The sequence below is a fragment of the Melospiza georgiana genome, chromosome 11 (genome assembly GCF_028018845.1).
Source record: "Melospiza georgiana isolate bMelGeo1 chromosome 11, bMelGeo1.pri, whole genome shotgun sequence".
In the NCBI taxonomy this organism is placed as follows: Eukaryota; Metazoa; Chordata; class Aves; order Passeriformes; family Passerellidae; genus Melospiza; species Melospiza georgiana.
The window spans coordinates 5718592-5735264 of NC_080440.1; the positions used below are offsets into that span (position 1 = coordinate 5718592).

Sequence of the window (16673 nt, forward strand, 5' to 3'; positions counted from 1 at the left end):
GCCTCCATGCCCTGTGCTTTTGGAGCTTCTTGACTTTCAAATGGAAATGCCATCCCTGTTGATTAGAAGCACAAAACTTGCATGCAATGAAATGAAATGAAAGGAAGCTACTGTCTGTGCTCCAGCTCCTGCTCTGTGCTGGTTCTGTTGACATCTGGGCTGGATCTCATTTTGGGGTTTCTGTTTTTCCTTATCACAGACCTGGTTCATCTTTGAGGCAGTGATAAGGTGGGGGGCCTGGGCAGCAGCCCTGACATGGGCACTGGGCACTTTGGGACTGTGAAGAGCAGGAATTAATCAGAGCAGCAAACTGTGGGGTGAAGCTAGCCTCTTTCTTGGCTTCAGAGAGTTGCTTATGCATTTAATTTGTGATAGAAAATTGAGTTTGCCTGGCATATATCAGTGGCAGAAGAAAGCCTTGAGGGAGAAGCACAAGAGGAAAAGCCAGTGGCAGAGCAAAGAGTAGCAGACGAAAGATACGAGATGTAGAGCATGGAAACACTGACCTGACTGTCATCTGCCAGCAACTGAATGACCCCTTTCAAATACTGATGCAGCCCTTCCTTCAAAGAGGCTCTGCTGAGTGCCACGACCCCATTCAGCAGCTGGTGCAGAGCCCTGTGGTTTCCTGCATTCTTGTGTGAAAACTGCCATTTACCTTGTGTGACTCCCTTCCTTCTATTCCCACAGGACAATTCTCCTCTTAGCAGAGTTCAGCACTCAGAAGAGCCTCTCCTGTCCTTTGCAGCCTTCCTTAGTGCTTGCTCCAGATGGAGGTCAGGGAATGTGAGAAGTGACAGGAGCTGGAGGAGGGGGTAAAGGCTCATACAGCTCTGAGTGCTTGCAAAACCAGCAGTGATGTTGTTCGGTGGCTTAGAGATTCCCTCCCTTGTGCCTTTGGCCAAACTGCATCACAGGTTGGGCAGCCCCTGCTGAAGATACCTGGCCCCAAGCCTTGCAGGTGCATCTCCTCCATTGAGGGGTGAGCTCAGGGCTCTGCAGATCATCACTGAGATGCTTTGGGTTCAAGTTCACAGAAGTTCAGCGAGGCTCATTACAGAGAAGCTGTGCCAGACAATGAGAGATGCTTTGCACAGCCTGTTTAATGGATCTGAGCCCCTTGTGAATACATCATTTTAAAAGCTGCTGCAGAGCACTGTCCTGATGAAACATCCAGTGTAACCAGAAGAGAGCTGGTCCTCTTAGAGCCACCCAGTTGTGATGGGGGGACTGTGCCCATAACAGAGACTGTCTTGTCTTCAGGAGTCTTTATTTGCTTTGATGTCACATCAGGTTGTGTAATCTGCTGAAGAGATAAGACAGCCTCTGTTGTAAAGATGACTAAATTCTAATCCTGCCTGTCCCACACATTTTGTTCTCTCAATGGAATGAAATGCTGAAGGCTTAGGAAGTTGTATGTTGCAAAAAATATCCAAAATCATACGGTGGCAAGTCGAAGTCCAGTGAAAGGAAATGCAGATCAAAGTGAGGGAGGGAGAGAACTTTGAAAAATGACATGGCTTACCTCAGTGGATCAGCACACAGTGTAAGGTCATGTAAGGAGTCAGAAAGTTTACATAAACAGTGCTAGTTCAGAAATACTCAGAGGGAATGTGTATCTCAGTGGGCATGTGGTGGTTTTGGTTACAATAGGAGAAGGGCTTTCCTTCATGCAGTTCAGACTTAACCTATCAAAAATTGTTCATCACATCCAGGCCTTTGCTTATGTCCAGCTGCTGGGAAAGATTTTAAAGAGAATTCTTGATCTCCTTCTCTTATCCATGTGGATAAGAAGGAGCTGTGGTTTCCTGGCAGCAGGATAACATCTGCCCATGGTTGGTACCTCAGGCACAAGGATGCTCTGGGGCCACGGGGAGTGCAGCAGGGTCAGTGGTTGCAGTCCATCAGTGTGAGAGGCAGATGAGCTTGGTCCTGTGAGTGACCACAGAGCAGCCTTTAATAATAGACAGTGAAAACATAGCCCCTGGGTCACACTGGGCTCACATGAACAGCCCTGTTGGCTGCAGTGGAACTATTTGTGTGAATAAGAGTTTGCTTGTGGGAAGAGAGTTCATAGCACAGCCCTCTGCAGGTGGCAGCTGCTCCCAGGCCCAAAGGGGTGAATTAGCAAATCTCAGCTCCCAGACTGATTTCTGCCTCCAAACAGCCATGACCTGGAACAGAGACACAGTCACTTCACTGTGAAAGGTTCCACATTTTTACCATCCCCTCCATCTTCAAAAAAACCCCAAAACCCAGGTTGTTTTTAAACCCCCCTGTCTTGTCCCAGCTGTGTGTAGCTGGGGGTAATTTGCTTCATGCTTCTCCATCCCAAACCACCAAACAGGGTGAGAACATGACCTGATAAATTAAAGCCCCCTGGAATATATCTGATTCGAAGCTGATGTACAGCAGATGAATAAATCCTCTTCAGGTTTTCTGCTGTAGTTAGATATAGTTGGAACAGCTCCATCAGCTTGTTTCAGGCATTATTCCTTTATATGATTTTAAGTGAAAAACAGTGTAAAATGGTCATGGATTTTGTTTGCTTCATCTTAGACCTTTTTCTGAAGGAGTGCTAGGGAGAGGGAAGATCCTGACTTACAGTCTTAGGTAGAGTATATGAACTTTAGGAGAAAGTTTGGATATCTGTAAAAAATTACACAAGTGGCTTTTTTTTCCAGTGGTTTGGGGTTTGGGTGGGTTTTTTGGGCTTTTTGGGGGTGGTGTTTTTTGGTTTTTTGGGTTGGTTTGTTTTGTGTGGCTGACCCTGAAATGCAGTGGCTGGCTGGCCTGCCACTGCTCTGCTCTTGTTGTGTGTGCAGGCAGCACCTGAACAAACAGAGCTGTATCTGTGACAGCCTGGGAACCCGCCAGGATTCCTCAGGGAAGGAGTGATTCAGAGCATCTGAGAAAAGTGGGGGCTGCTTCCATGCATCCCTGCTTCCTGTCCACACAGCAACCCATGCAGCCTTGCTCTGAAAGGACACTGGGGCACTTCCCATAAGCAAATGCAGTTTTTGTGTTGGATAAAAATACACATTCTTGTGACAGTACAAAATCTTGTGCCTCATGGATTATTCTGGAAAGGCTGATAAGAAAACACATAGTGTCAGACAGCTAGTGGGGCTTTCCAGAGCACTTGGGAAGTGTGAGGGCTCATGCACATCAGGCTGTTCAGTTTTTCTGGGAAGGTCTCATGTGAAGAACTAGAGAATGGTGTGACACAGACTTCCAGCATGTCCTGCATGCTTATTTCATCTTCAGCTGCAGAGATGGCTTCACTCTACTCCAAGGAAGGCATTTCACAAGTTACAGTAGAGAAGAAAAAGTTCTCTGATAGAAGTCTTTGGAAGTAAAATTTGTGAGTAAAATGTTAAAACCATGTAAGAAGTTCTACGCTGATAAATTGTTTGAACTTTGAGTCAAAGCTGATGTGCAGGTCCCCATGACATTCTTCCCCTTCTTTCTTTCCATATGTTAATAAAAATCACTTAGGAGATCTTTGGTTATTGAATGTAAGAAGGTGACCAGGAAGAGCAGGAACATTTATGTTGCTGCTGTTGTAAATACAAATTCATCTTCCAGATCATCAGTTACCCTTCTTGTCTTGTTAGGAAGATTACTCAGGCATTTCACTCTACTCTGAAACCATGATTTTATTTATTATTTTTTGTATTTGTGTGGTGAATGACAGGCTAAAATCAAATAGAAAATCATGTGTGATGAAAGCTTAGGAACCTTGATCTTCTTCAGTGTTTCTAGAAGGATCAGTACTGGATCTCCATCTCTGAGGTGAGCAGGAGGAGGAGGGCAGGTAGTTGCAGGCATGTGTTAGTCACAGTGTGTGTGATCCATCTCTGGGTACCCTGCCTTTGATCTCCCTCCCTTTGCACAGCCAGTCTGTGACACCAAACCTTGCCTGTCCTTCAGTACCAAACCCCATAACTTTCTGGCTCCAGCATTTTGTTTCTTCAGTGCTTTGTCAGGATGGAAATCCTAACCAAACCCTGAACTTTTTAAAAATCTCTCTCTTTCTAGTCCTGTGATCTCCCTCGTACGCTAATTTTGAAAATGTGCTGGCATATTAATAGAACCCTGCCCGAGGTGCAGAGCCCCTCTTTAGAAGCTCAGTTTTATTTTTGATGCCTATAACAGGTGCTGGTTTAATAGGTTTGCTGTATTACAGCTTTCCTTTTTCTCTGGTGAGCCGGGCCAGATCTGTAAGCTGACACTACATGAAGGGCAGGCATGTGACTTCTCCCTGCCTTTGGCCTCGCTTCACACTGAACATTTACACTGCAGCCACAGCAGCCTTAATTCAAGCTTTGTGTAAACCAGGAGGTTTTGTGCTGATTGTATTTAAATCAGCCTAAGCAAAGCCCCTCGTGCATTCCTGTCTGAGGGTCTTGCTTTGATTTTCTGCTGTCAGCTTTGGAGTGGGCAGCTGCTGGGAAGAGTGGATGTGGCTCAAACAACAAAGGAACAACTTTGTGCTGCTCTTTGCATCCATTTCACATGAGGAGTTTGAAGCTGAGGTATAAATTAAACTGAGTGGCGTTCTCCTTTTGCTTGCTGCAAAGAGGAAGGTGAATTCTTCCCCTATTAGGTCTGGTGGAAAATGTTTCACAGCCTGTTTATCAAATAAATATTCACAAAGACGCCTCGAATGAGGAAACGCACCGGGATTAAAGTGTAACTTTACCTCTAAAATACAAGCTGAGATTCCTGGAAATGCTGCAAGCCTTTGACTTTGCGCCACCTGTTATTTTCCTGCTACCCCCTCCAGCTCCCTCCCGGCTCAGAGCAAACCCAAACAGGCTTTGGCTGTGCTGGAACGTTCTGCTTGTTTTTCTCAGTGCGGCGGAGCAGAGAGCGCGCGTTGCGTTTGTTTCCTCACGGCCTTGCTTCAGCAAGGAGCTGCCTGGGGATGGTCCAAATCTCCTGTAGACACAAGGGGTCTGTGCAAAATACAAGTGCTGAGGGGCTGTGCTACTCTGGGGTGTTGAACTGAGGGGCTGGAGGGTGCATCCACCCAGCTCTCCTCTCCCTCTGCGGCCGGAGCTGCTGCTGACCCCAGGGTGAAGACGTTCCTGAACAAGTGCCATAAGCACAGAGAGTGTGGAAGGGATCTCTGCTGACTGCCAGTTACCTTAGCTTGGCACAGAGGTGTTCCAGGTCTGTGTTAGCTGCAGATGAGGTGTCTCTGGGAATGACGTTGGGGATGAACTTGGAAGTTCTGTTGTTTTAGCCAGATCCTCCCATATTCATAAACAAACCCAAATGGACTTGGATGGGCTCCTCAGTTCCTATGATTTCTTTTTCGCTTGAGCTGCTTTCACTCCAGGTTTTTAGTCCTCAGCAAAGGCTGCATCATCCTAGCTGGGTAGTCCTTTTCCATGCACTTTGGAAAGCCAGAGGTAGAGAGGGGTTAAGGAACTTGCCCAAGGCAGATGAGTCTGTGCCAGAGCTGGGAATAGAAACCAAGAGACTTGGCTTCCACTCCAGGCTCTAATTGCACAATCTCACATTGAAGCCCTGTCATTGTACACTCTTGAAGTAAAGTGAGGCAGGGAAGGCTGTTTCCAGGCTGTGATACCCGAGGAGTGGGGAGAGGAAAGGATACCTGGAGGTGTTGGTTGTGCAAGCACCAAGTATTTGTGCTTTAACGCCCGGTTTCGGCAATTGGTTCTAAAATCTGATCTGTCACATTTGAAGCCAACCCAGTGTGAAGTGGTTGGGAGAAATCCAGCCCTTTTCCAGTCAGTGATAAAGGGGAGAGGCAAATTCATAACATCACTGGTTTTTTGGCTTTTTTTTCTGCAAAACTCCCTTGGGATGAACAGGGGAACAAAGGCGGCAGAGTGAGAGGACCCAAGTAGTAACAGTAAGGGTTAAATCACATTTGGCCCCTTACCAAAAGAATGAAAAATAAATTGTAATCAAGCTAGTAAAAGGTTTGGGCTCTGTTGCCTTCATATCACATGCTGTATATAGGAAAAGTCACAGGCTTTGTTTGAAGTGCAGTGCTTTGAGAGGGTGCAGTGCTTTGCAGAGAACTGTCTGACATTCCCCAGCTGGGACTGGCCCGGGATGGTGTTTGGAGCTGAGAGCTACATTTGGAGTCAGCCCATGTTTGAAGGAGAAGGGGGAGAGGGAGAGAAAGGAGCCAGTTTTTCTGCCTGTGTAAAATAAAGTATCCCTCTCATCTGCCAGCTGCAGCACATGAAAAGCAAGAGGCGAACAGACAGAAGTCACCTGGAAACTGCGAACACGGCTCAAACAAAATAGTTCTTTCCTGTCCTTTTCTTCCCTTCTTCAAGTCTGTCTTCTGGGATGGGTTGGGAGATCTGGCAGGCAGAGTGAATATATATTGAGCAACCAAAGCACAAAAATATTAATACTCCAAAAGAAAAAAAAAAACAAAACCAAAAAAACATTGGCTTCTGAAGAGCATTTCATGTCCAAATTCACTCTGTGCTCTCAGTCCCTTGCAGACTTTGCTGCCCTGTGTAGGGATTGTCAGGTGATTTATAGATTCTCCACGTTCGTTTGTACAAGCCTTCATTTCCTGTTAATTTACAGCCAGATTCATCTCAGCCATCTCAGCTTAGATGAGATCAGAGCTGAACTCGCAGCCCCTGCTTCAGGAGAGCTCCAGAAAATGTGCTCGTGCTTTGCTTTCAGTTATGTCTGTGTTCAGGTACTTTCCTGAGTCAGGCTTGGATGCACATTTAATGGGTGCTCTTCTTTTGAGGAGGGAAAAAAGATTAAAAATTTCTGAACCTTGTGTTTCTACTAATCAAGTTAATTGCAAAAAAAAAAAAAAATAGTCCTAGAGGGAAAGAAATTTCCCTTGCCCGTGTTTTTAGTTAATGGAGGTCACAAAATTCTGGGTATAGTGATTTTTCCTGTATTTTAGTCTCACTGTGGTATAAATTCAGTGCACCACTGTCCTACTGTGTGCATGGATGTGAAAATCCAGACTTTATTCCTAGCTGTAAATGAATATTGGTCTTTTGGATAGCAGCCAGGTCATTACCTTTGAAACAGTTGTGGTTGTGGAGACCTGTGTGCAGGTAACCCATGGAATAACCAGTTTGGAGACATAAATTATGACTTTCCTTTGATTTTTCTTGACACCTTGTTGCATTGTATTAGCAGCTATAGTGCTGTAAAATTTGTCCTTAGTGTTTTCTGAGCCTGCACTGAATTAGTTATCATTTAAACTCTTCAGTCAAAGTGTTGTTTCTGTGCCTGTTTCCCCATTATTAAGCAAGGGCCGTGTGCTGGCTGTTTAAAGGGTGAGTCTCCCAAAAGCAAATTGTTCTGAGGTTGCAGATTTTTCACTCTTCCTGTTGTGGACACCAGCAAAGGTTGTTGTGAAACAATCTGGTTTTAATGACAGGGAGGGTAAAGGAGCAGATCACGGTGTGGGGAGCAGGTCCCTTGCCATTTTCTGTCAAAGAGAGGAGCTTTTCTTCCAAAGGGGTTTGTCTGGGAGAGCCCAAAGAGAGGGTGAAGCTGGAGAAGATGGGCTCCTGAACAGCTGGAAGTGCCTGAAAAGCTGTCTCAGTTTTTGTTTCAAAGGGCTGATGCCTTGTCAGGGGAGCTGGACTTGCATTCAGGAGTGCTTTCACTGGCTGCTCTCCCCTCCTCTGCTCACCCAGTGGGTGTCTGGATGGATTGAGGCACAGGACTTGTCTGAACTCTCTTTACTGTCTCTTATTATTCAGCAAGTTCCCAAGTGTCTGGTGAGCATCTCTGTTTGGAGTGCCTCACTCCCAGCCTTGCCAGTAATATCAGTGACTGCTCTAAATTCACATCAGGCATGTGCTCTGCCTCTTGTGACTAATGCACAATGTATTTTTTTAATTGATTACTGTTCTCTACTGACTCAGGCCAGAAAGGAGTCAGAGGAAAGGACTCAGTGAGGGGGTGATTTTTACTTAGACCTTGTTGAGTACAGATGAGGTCTAAAGGTATTTAACTGTTTGCTGCCTGTGGAAGCAAACTGAGGGCAGTTGGTAGGAATTTCTCTAAAGAGAAACTTTGGATTGAATCCCTCAGGCTGTCCTGGTCAGGCAGCAAACACAGGATCAGTGCAGATCTGATCCTGCAGCTGGTGCTTGGGCACTGCAGAGTTGTCCTAATCCTACAGCAGGACAAAAGTAGCAAAAGATAAGGAAATGCCAGCAAGAACGTTTGCAAGACTTCTTATTTCTGTGTGTTACAAATCACTGTAACACAGTGCAAAGCGGGGAATTTTCAGAAGAATCTTTAGGAATGTAGAGTGTTATGTAACTTTTGTTGAGTTTGTAGTCACTTATTTGTTTCCTTCTCTGAAAGCCACATTCTCTGGATAAAGCCTTGGCATGTTGAGCCACTGATCTGCACGCCTGCCTTTGGGATTTGGAAACAGCCCTGTAGCACTTGCATGTAACAAACCCAGTTTGGAAGTACAGGCTTGTGGGAGAGCCCAGATTAATGGAAGAAAAACTGATGAGTGGAGTCAATAGCTCTGTAGAAGGAAAAAAGTGGAAGCCTGCAGATACCTGTGAGCTGGCTGTAGCCAGAGGAGCAGCGAGGGGATTAGGGAATCTCTCCACAATGGTTAAAAAGTCAAAGCTGTTAAAAAGGCACCATAACTCTGAGTGTACAAACTCAGGGCCTGCTGCAGACTCTGATATTAATTCTGTTTTTCTAAGAGAGCTAAACAGTCCCTTTTTTCTGCTCCTGACTGTTGCAGGCATCACAACAGGATCCGCAGCATCGAGGGCAGAGAGCTGCAGCCCTACGTTACCCTGGAAACGCTGGACCTGAGCTTCAATGACATCACGGAAATCCGAAACGGCTGCTTCCCACAGGGACTGCTCATCAAGGAGCTGTGAGTGCTGCTGGCTGGGAACTGCTTTTGTGGACTTAGCACAGCACAGAAAAGGGCCTCAAACCTTCAGAAAAAGAAGCCATGAGCATGAGAAGTATGGGATTGTTTGTCAGGATTTTAAGCGCAAGGGAGAGTTAGAAGGCAGCACGTTGTCACTGTTGTCAGGTTATTTTTTGAGTGGTGTTTGGTTTGTGATGTAGTTAGAAAGAATGCAGATTATTATTAATTGTGTTGCAGAGAAAAGGTATCCTTCAGGTATCCTACATCCTTCATATGTAGGTATCTCAATAAAGAATGCAGATTGTTATTAATTGTGTTGCAAAGAAAAGATCTCTATCTTTCAGGTATCCTGCACCCTTCATGTGTAGGTGTCTCTATAAAGAATACAGATTATTATTTTTATTATTACTATTATTATTGTGTTGCAGTAAAAAGATATCTTTCAGGTGTCCTACATCCTTCATGTGTAGGTGTCTTTACAACTGCAAACCTGTGTGTATCTAGAAGAGTGGAGAGAGAACAACTATTTAATCATTAAAGTGGCTTTCTGAATATTGAGAACAGACATGTCTCTGATTATCTGAAGAAAATGGGGTCAAGCAGAGTAACACACTCCCACAGGATGTTTGCCTATTCAGAGAAATATGAAAGAATCTGTATTTTAGGTACTTTTGAAGAGGTGCAGGCAAGTAGTCTGCCTGCATTAAAGTTTACTCCCAAGTTTGTGTTCCTGGTTGCAGGAGGGTACAAGAGAGTGGTGTTGTGACTGATGTCCTGCAGAAACAGCCCTCTGTGGCTCAGACTAGGATCCAAATAAAAAAGACCTCTGGGACAGATACTGAGGGGAAAATGGGGAATGAATAGCATCATCCTGCACCGGAATAGTCTCCAGTTCCTGGCTTCCACTCCTGATTGCCTTGTTCAAGTAGGAGGGTGTCAGGGAGCTCTTTGGAAGTGCCCAGCAATTCCCTACATTCATCACAGGCTCTGGGAAGGGCGCTTTGTGCAGACAGAAATTCAGCTGGGTTGAAGCCACCTCTGTAGTTTTACCAGCTTGTCTGGAGACCAACTAAATGCTGATAAAAGGTAATTTCTGACAGAAGCATTCATTTTTGTGCTGTGATATATTGCAGCTACCTGGGGAGCAACAGAATCAGCACCCTGGAGCCCGGTGCCTTTGATAGCCTGTCCCGGACCCTGCTGACACTCAGGCTGAGTAAAAACAGGATCACCCAGCTTCCTGTCAAGGCCTTCAGGCTGCCCAGGCTAATTCAGCTGTGAGTACAAATGTCCACTTTAATTAAGCTCTTCGTGGAGATAAAATGATCCTGGGGGTGTGCACAGCAAATGTCACCCGTCCTCACCTACTGTGTACGAAATGTAGAATTCACTGTGCAGGAGTTCTCTGCCAGCTCCTAGGAAGGCACACTGGGAGAGGGTTTTGTCTTCTGCTTCTTGGCTTTTCAGGTCATTATTTGGATCAAGTGGGGAGGGAGGGAGGGAGGGAGGGATGCTGCAACAGATATCAGCATCTTTTGCACATTACAGAATGAGACAAATCCATTGCCTTGCAAGCTGCTGGTGTCTGTGGTGCAACAGAGGTTTGCAAGATGTTTCCATTGAGAGGGACAGAACTCAGATGCTATGTTAATGTTTTAAGGCCACACAGGTATCTTTATTGGCAATAAAAAAGCAATGAGGGAAGGTCGTTAAACTGTGAGGTGATATTTGGGCAGAGAAAATTGCAGCTCAGATGAGTTAACACACACATGGTTGTTGTTCTGCCTGTGTGGGGACACGCAGACATCTGCAGCTGTAAACATGCTTTATGTGTAAAAAAGTGGCCACTTAATGGCACTTTTCCCTTCTGCTGCTGTTGCAGAAATGGGCCCAGCCTAAGGCTCCTTGCAATCTTTCCATCAAATTTGATAGACAAAAGGTCCACCTCTGTCGTTAACATAAAGTCCACAAATGCTGTTGGAACTTGCACCTCCAAGTGTCAACCTCCTGACTGAGGGAGAAATCCTGAAGCCAGGGTGTGCCCAAGGAGAGTGTGTGTATTTGTGTCTGCATACATGCAGGATTTACAGCCAGTTTGGGATGGGATGGGACACACAATAGGAACAGTCTTTTGCCTCTCAGCTGGAAGTTGCTGTCCATTGAGTGAGGGCTTCTAATTCACTGTGTTTGACTGCATCATGTGCAGAACTGTAATGAAAACAGCTCAGTCTGTTTAGGAACATGGTTTGCACTGAGAGATGGAGTAATTGGTGCTCTTAATGACTGCCTCAGAGCTGGATGTTTAACTCTGCAGATAAACATGAATGAATTGCAAGTTACCCAGATTGGTGTGTTGTAGGATTTGTGTACAGTTCTTTTTCTGGCAAAGCCTGTTTCACTAATAGCCCAGGAAGTGCTGTACCACAAGGGACTAGGCCTGCAAAATCTTTATTGCTTACTTGACTTTAAGTATTCTCAACTTGAGCCCAAGTTCAACATTGTTTTTTTATGCAGTTGAAAAGTAAGCTTAAAGTCTCTATGGCTTCTACATCTTTTCCAAAACAAGTTTGGATGTTGTAACCTCCACCATTTTCCTCAATACAAACACTAAATAGGGAACTATCCTCAACTTAATCTTGTATGTGTGGAAAAATATCAGTTTAAAAAGTTGTAGCTTCAGCTTTCAGTGCATTGAAGTTCTCCACTGACTTAACAGAACTGGATTTTCAGCTGGTATGTCTGGGCTAAGCAATCCATAAGACTGATACAGGTTGGTAAAGTGTGCTGTGATGATGTTCATATTGCTATTAGAAAAAAAGATACTGCCAAAATTAAGGGGTCCTTCCTCACCCAGGGAAACTCCAAAGAAATTTAATGAACCAGGCTGGAAACTATTGTATATACAATACTAAGACTACATTGTTATTGGAAACGCTTTCATTCTTTATTAGTTTCTGATAGTAGAAAAAAAGAAAAAAAGTGGCATTTTTCAGGGGGACTGAAGGCTTTCCTTTCAGACTTGGCCACAAAGTTTCCTCTTGGGCCCACACTTTTGGGGCACCTGCATGTTTCAGAGCACATTTTTACTGAGCAATCACAAGTCCTATAAAAACAATGGATTGTAAAGGAAATAATGCCAATGATTTGATCAAATGGTGTCTGTGCTTGAGGGAGGATAGAGAGTGGGAATTGATGAGGAGGATCAATGGTTGAAAAGAAATGCAGAGAGAGAAGGGATGAAGAGGAATTGCTGCCCTGTGTAATTTCTCTGTAGTGAAAGCCTGTCCCAGGGTGAGTTTGTTTAGGAGATCACACCCAGCTGCCTCCCCTGGACAGCTCTGGGATTGAAGGTTTCCGGTGCTGTTCTGCTGCCTCCTGGGAACCACTGACACGGGAGCTGCTGGCATTGCTGTCCCCATTGTGTGCTGCACAGATGACTGGGTGAGAAAGGACTGGGCTTTAACAAACTTGTATGGCTTTGGTGATTTCAGGGAGCTGAACCGCAATCGCCTCCGCCTGATTGAAGGGCTGACGTTCCAGGGGCTGGACAGCCTGGAAGTGCTGAAACTGCAGCGCAACAACATCAGCAAACTCACTGATGGGGCTTTCTGGGGCCTGGCCAAAATGCAAGTTCTGTAAGTTGGTGCTGTCACATCCTTCTCTGTATTTTAGCAGTGACCCGTGCTGCTTTGTGTGCCCCTTTCTTTGTCCTGCACGCCCAGAGCTGCTGCTGCAGCATTGCCACATTTCTCTTCACAGAGAAAAAGCAAAGCATAATTTCCCTCAAGAATATTTCTGAGATTCACATTCTCTGAACCTCAGAGAAAGAAAACACAATTCTTATTTTATTTGCTGTACCCGTGTTTGTAAAAACATTTGTGTAAAAATAGAATGCAATATGGAGATTGTTTATATAAAGTATTGGTGTTTTATTTACAAGTGTGTGTTGAGACTGTGAGCTGACAGTCACGAGATTCCCTGCAGTTGTGTGCAGAGTTGAGTGCTTGGCAGTAATGTAAAATAGTGTAATATAGTATAGAATAATATAGCATAATAAAGTAATTAATTAGCCTTCTGATAAGATGGACTCAGATACATCATTCTCTCCCCTCGTTAGGGTGCCTACAAATTCCATGCAGCAGCTTCTCTTTGGCTGACCCACAGTTTACAAAAGCTCACTGCTTCAGCAGGTGTTCAGTAAAAACAGCACTGTTTTTTAAGCTGTGGCACTATTCCTTTGAAACTTTGACAGTTTGAACATTCAGCATTTATCTCAATTGGTCTTTAAATATCTGGCTTCTGCAAAATTGTTTTGGCTGATAGATGGAAACTCTGTGTTGCAGACAGTATCATTCCACCTCATGGGATACCTAGAAACCAAGCTGGCCATTCTTGGTGATGTTTTCTTTCCATACCAGAGAATAAATTGGTTAGTCATTGCAGAGATACGTGCAGCTTCCAGCACCCTTGACTTCCAGGTGTGTTTGCGAGGTTCCAGGTGATGAAGGCAGCATGATTCTGGGGGCTGCTGTCACACAACTGAGACTCTGCAAATACAAGCTTGAGTGGGATGCTTTAAGCCAAATTTACTTGCAGTGGAGCTTCTCTCTGCAGTCACATCTCCTTCTGGGCATTTCCTTTGTGGTGTCCTTGAATTTCTATCTTTTTATGACAAGAAATGCCCACACATGCATGTGTCCACCTGGGTATGTAGAAAGGTGTGTAGGAATGGCTAAAATCCCAATTCTTTTTGGAACTTCTTCCAGCATTTGACCAGTGCCGCTTATCTGGCAATTCCTTCTGATTTTCCTCCACAGGCACCTGGAATACAACAGCCTGACAGAAGTGAACAGTGGCTCTCTCTATGGCCTTTCCTCTCTGCACCAGCTCCACCTCAGCAACAACTCCATATCCCGCATCAACCCCGATGGCTGGAGCTTCTGCCAGAAGCTGCATGAGCTGTGAGTTGCTTTCTGTGTTGTTGTGTAATGCTGGCAGGAGAGAGGGGAGTAAGGAATTTTCTCAAGGCTTACAGCTCCCACTGTGTCAACCTGTAGAAATGCAGGAACTGCAGGCTCCTAAGTGATGCCCTGGTTATTTATGATGTTATGACCTTCAGAGCACCTGGTTAAAACACATTTGTACCAGAAACAAAGGCTAGAACCCACTAAAAGTGCACAGTGCCAGAAGACCTGGAGAGTTTGTGAGCTGTGGCTTGCCAATGTTTTTAGCTAGTGAGTTACAAGACTTGTAACTTGCCATATAATAACTGTACAGCCTGAAGGAAGCTTTGCTTTATCCTCTGTGTTTACAAAGAACAACCATGCTTTCAGCCAGCAGAGATTTGGCCCTTTCAAGGCTGTTCTCCTTGTTTCTCCTGTTTACACTTCATCCTTCCTGTGGGGTTCAGTTGTTGAACAGTAAATACATGGCTTTGCTCTCCTTAGGTGCTGGGGATACAGCCTGGCAAGTGAAGGAAAGCCTTGCTGCTGAGGGCAGCCCCACAAGGGTGTCTTTTGGGTCTGTGGCACTGCTTTTAATGCCTTTTTGAAGAGACACACAGGGATGCTTGCAGTATTTACAGGAGGTGCTGCCATCCCCTCTGTGCAAAGCTTTGCTTTTTACTTTGGTCAACTTGACACGTGGTCAGTGGAGCTGGAATTCATTCTGCTAAACATTGTCAGGGAGTCTCCTATGCACCAAAAAGCAGTATGGTGGAGCAAATTCCTGCTGCCAGAGGCCTCACTCTGCTCTCACACTGGAGGTTGGTATCTGCCCACTCAGCTGTGAGTCCTGAACCTTTGGGCTGTGGGTTCAGAGATGGATACACATGACACATATAATTTCTTTATGTTTAGAATTAACATTCTAGTCCTGTGGTCTTCTGTTGAACCCAAATTATTTGTTCAGATGTTGGTTATTTTTTGGGGGTACAAGGAAGTACTTTATTTTTGTTTTAATTAAATATATGCATGATTGTTGAATTACCTGATTTTTCAAATGGCTGCAGAACTGCCCATGCCTTGTTCAGTTCAGATCCTCACATGATATTTTGCTAGATTAAGGCAGTGTTAATGGAGAGATCTTCAAGGCAGCAGATAAAACTGGAACTGTGCTCTGCCTTTGGTCTGTTAAAATCTGAAGCATCCAAAAAAGGGGAACTTACACTCACAGCTGGATCCTTGGAGCAGCCAAATGCAGATCTCTGCACTGCACAGAACCAAATGTCTGGTGCCTGTGCTGAGCTTTATTTCAGCCTGGTTAGATGGGATGGGTCAGACCCACCTGCACCTCCCAGGGCTAATGGCAAAACTCTTTTAGGGAGAGCTGAGCTTGCCTTCTCTCCATGACTCTTTTTGCAAACCCTCAAGGTTTACACTGGAGGTTGCTTGTCATGCTGAGACCTTTTTCTCAGGTATGGATTAGGATCTCATCCAGCAAGCAGTTCTAGCAGTGAGCTGTCCTGTCTTAGGAGCAGGAATTGCAGAAACTGGGGTGCAGGATGGGGTAGATTTGGAAGGTGCCTGGTGGTGTGAGGTGGTGTGAGGCCCTGGGGTGTGCCTGGCCTGACAGGGCAGGATTGTGCTGCAGTCTGAGACCGTGGCTGAGATGGGAAAGGTGATTGTGTGGGAGTTAGCACAGCCCTGCAAAGTCCTGCAGGCTCTCTCAGGTGCTGCCTTTAGGGTAAGGCTGCTGCAGGGAGCCATCAGATCTCAGAGTGAAACTCCTGTAGGAGAGGCCTGTGCTGAAATGCCAGGGTGAGGAAAGGAAGCCATGGGTACATCCAGACTGACTCGTGCACTTTGTTAGTGGTTTCATTCCTCATTGAAAGATCCTTGCTCACCTCCACTGTTGCTAAATCCACTGGGTTTCAGTTACCTGAACCCACTGTGGCTGTACAGGGAATGAATTTCAGTCTTCTAAGGAGGGAGTTGATATCTGAAGGAGGAGTTATCTCACATTCAGTTGCCGGGACAAAACGTGAAGCCAAGGCTCTGGGCTGATGTAAGAGCTGACAAGGAAAGAAAGCTCTTGCCTTGTTCTGAGCATGAGAAAGGGCTGATTGTATTCACCAGTCAGGTGCTGGAGCATCAGCATCATGGAAAAAACCACAGTGGGAGCAGAGGGTTTCATCAGAGGTAAATGGTGACTTGGCTGCTGGGTCTTTCCTTCCCTTTTTTTTACCTGTAGCTTGGTCAGGGGGAGTGAAGTGTGTGAGAGGTACCTGGTCCAGAGCAGGCTGGCAGCAGCAGCTCCAGTTGCACAACAGGGCTCTGGTTAACCCCTTCCTGCACCAAGTTTGGCATGGTGCTCTAAATCTCCTACTTCTCACCAGGCTGGAAGGGCTGTGTAGACAAACATTGCCAATATTCATGCCAGTGATTTCTCACCTTTTTTTTTTAATATCCTCTTAAATGTGCTGTTGAACACTTCTGTGTTGTTACCTTTTTTTAAACTGAATATTGAATATAAAATTATGATTAAATATAAAATTATGATTAACATTAGATGATGTTAAGAAAAAAAAAAACAATTGGAAAACAAAGAAAGGTAGAGGTTGGGCTTGGCATCTGACTGTACCAGAAGTGTAACAACGAATTGCCCTGTCCTGTGGCAGGAAGCAGGGCCCTGAAGAAGCCACTGCCAGGTGCAATAGCTCCTGAAACTTTCCATGTGTGACACCAATGAGAGTCACCACGTCCTGCTGCTGTCTGTCCATCCAAACAAACAGAGGGAACATGCCTTCACCAGTTGTGGCAGGAACTCTTATGTGTGGAGTCAAAAG

The 16673-nt window shown here is 45.2% G+C and overlaps 1 protein-coding gene across 1 annotated transcript in view; it reads left to right on the forward strand.

Annotated features, from left to right (window-relative positions):
* LRIG1 (leucine rich repeats and immunoglobulin like domains 1) overlaps nucleotides 1-16673 on the forward strand; it is a 197160-nt gene that overhangs the window by 152200 nt on the left and 28287 nt on the right. Inside the window, 4 exon segments of the mRNA XM_058032213.1 lie at nucleotides 8750-8887; nucleotides 10021-10164; nucleotides 12379-12522; nucleotides 13705-13848. Of these exon segments, the coding sequence (XP_057888196.1) occupies nucleotides 8750-8887; nucleotides 10021-10164; nucleotides 12379-12522; nucleotides 13705-13848 (570 nt within the window).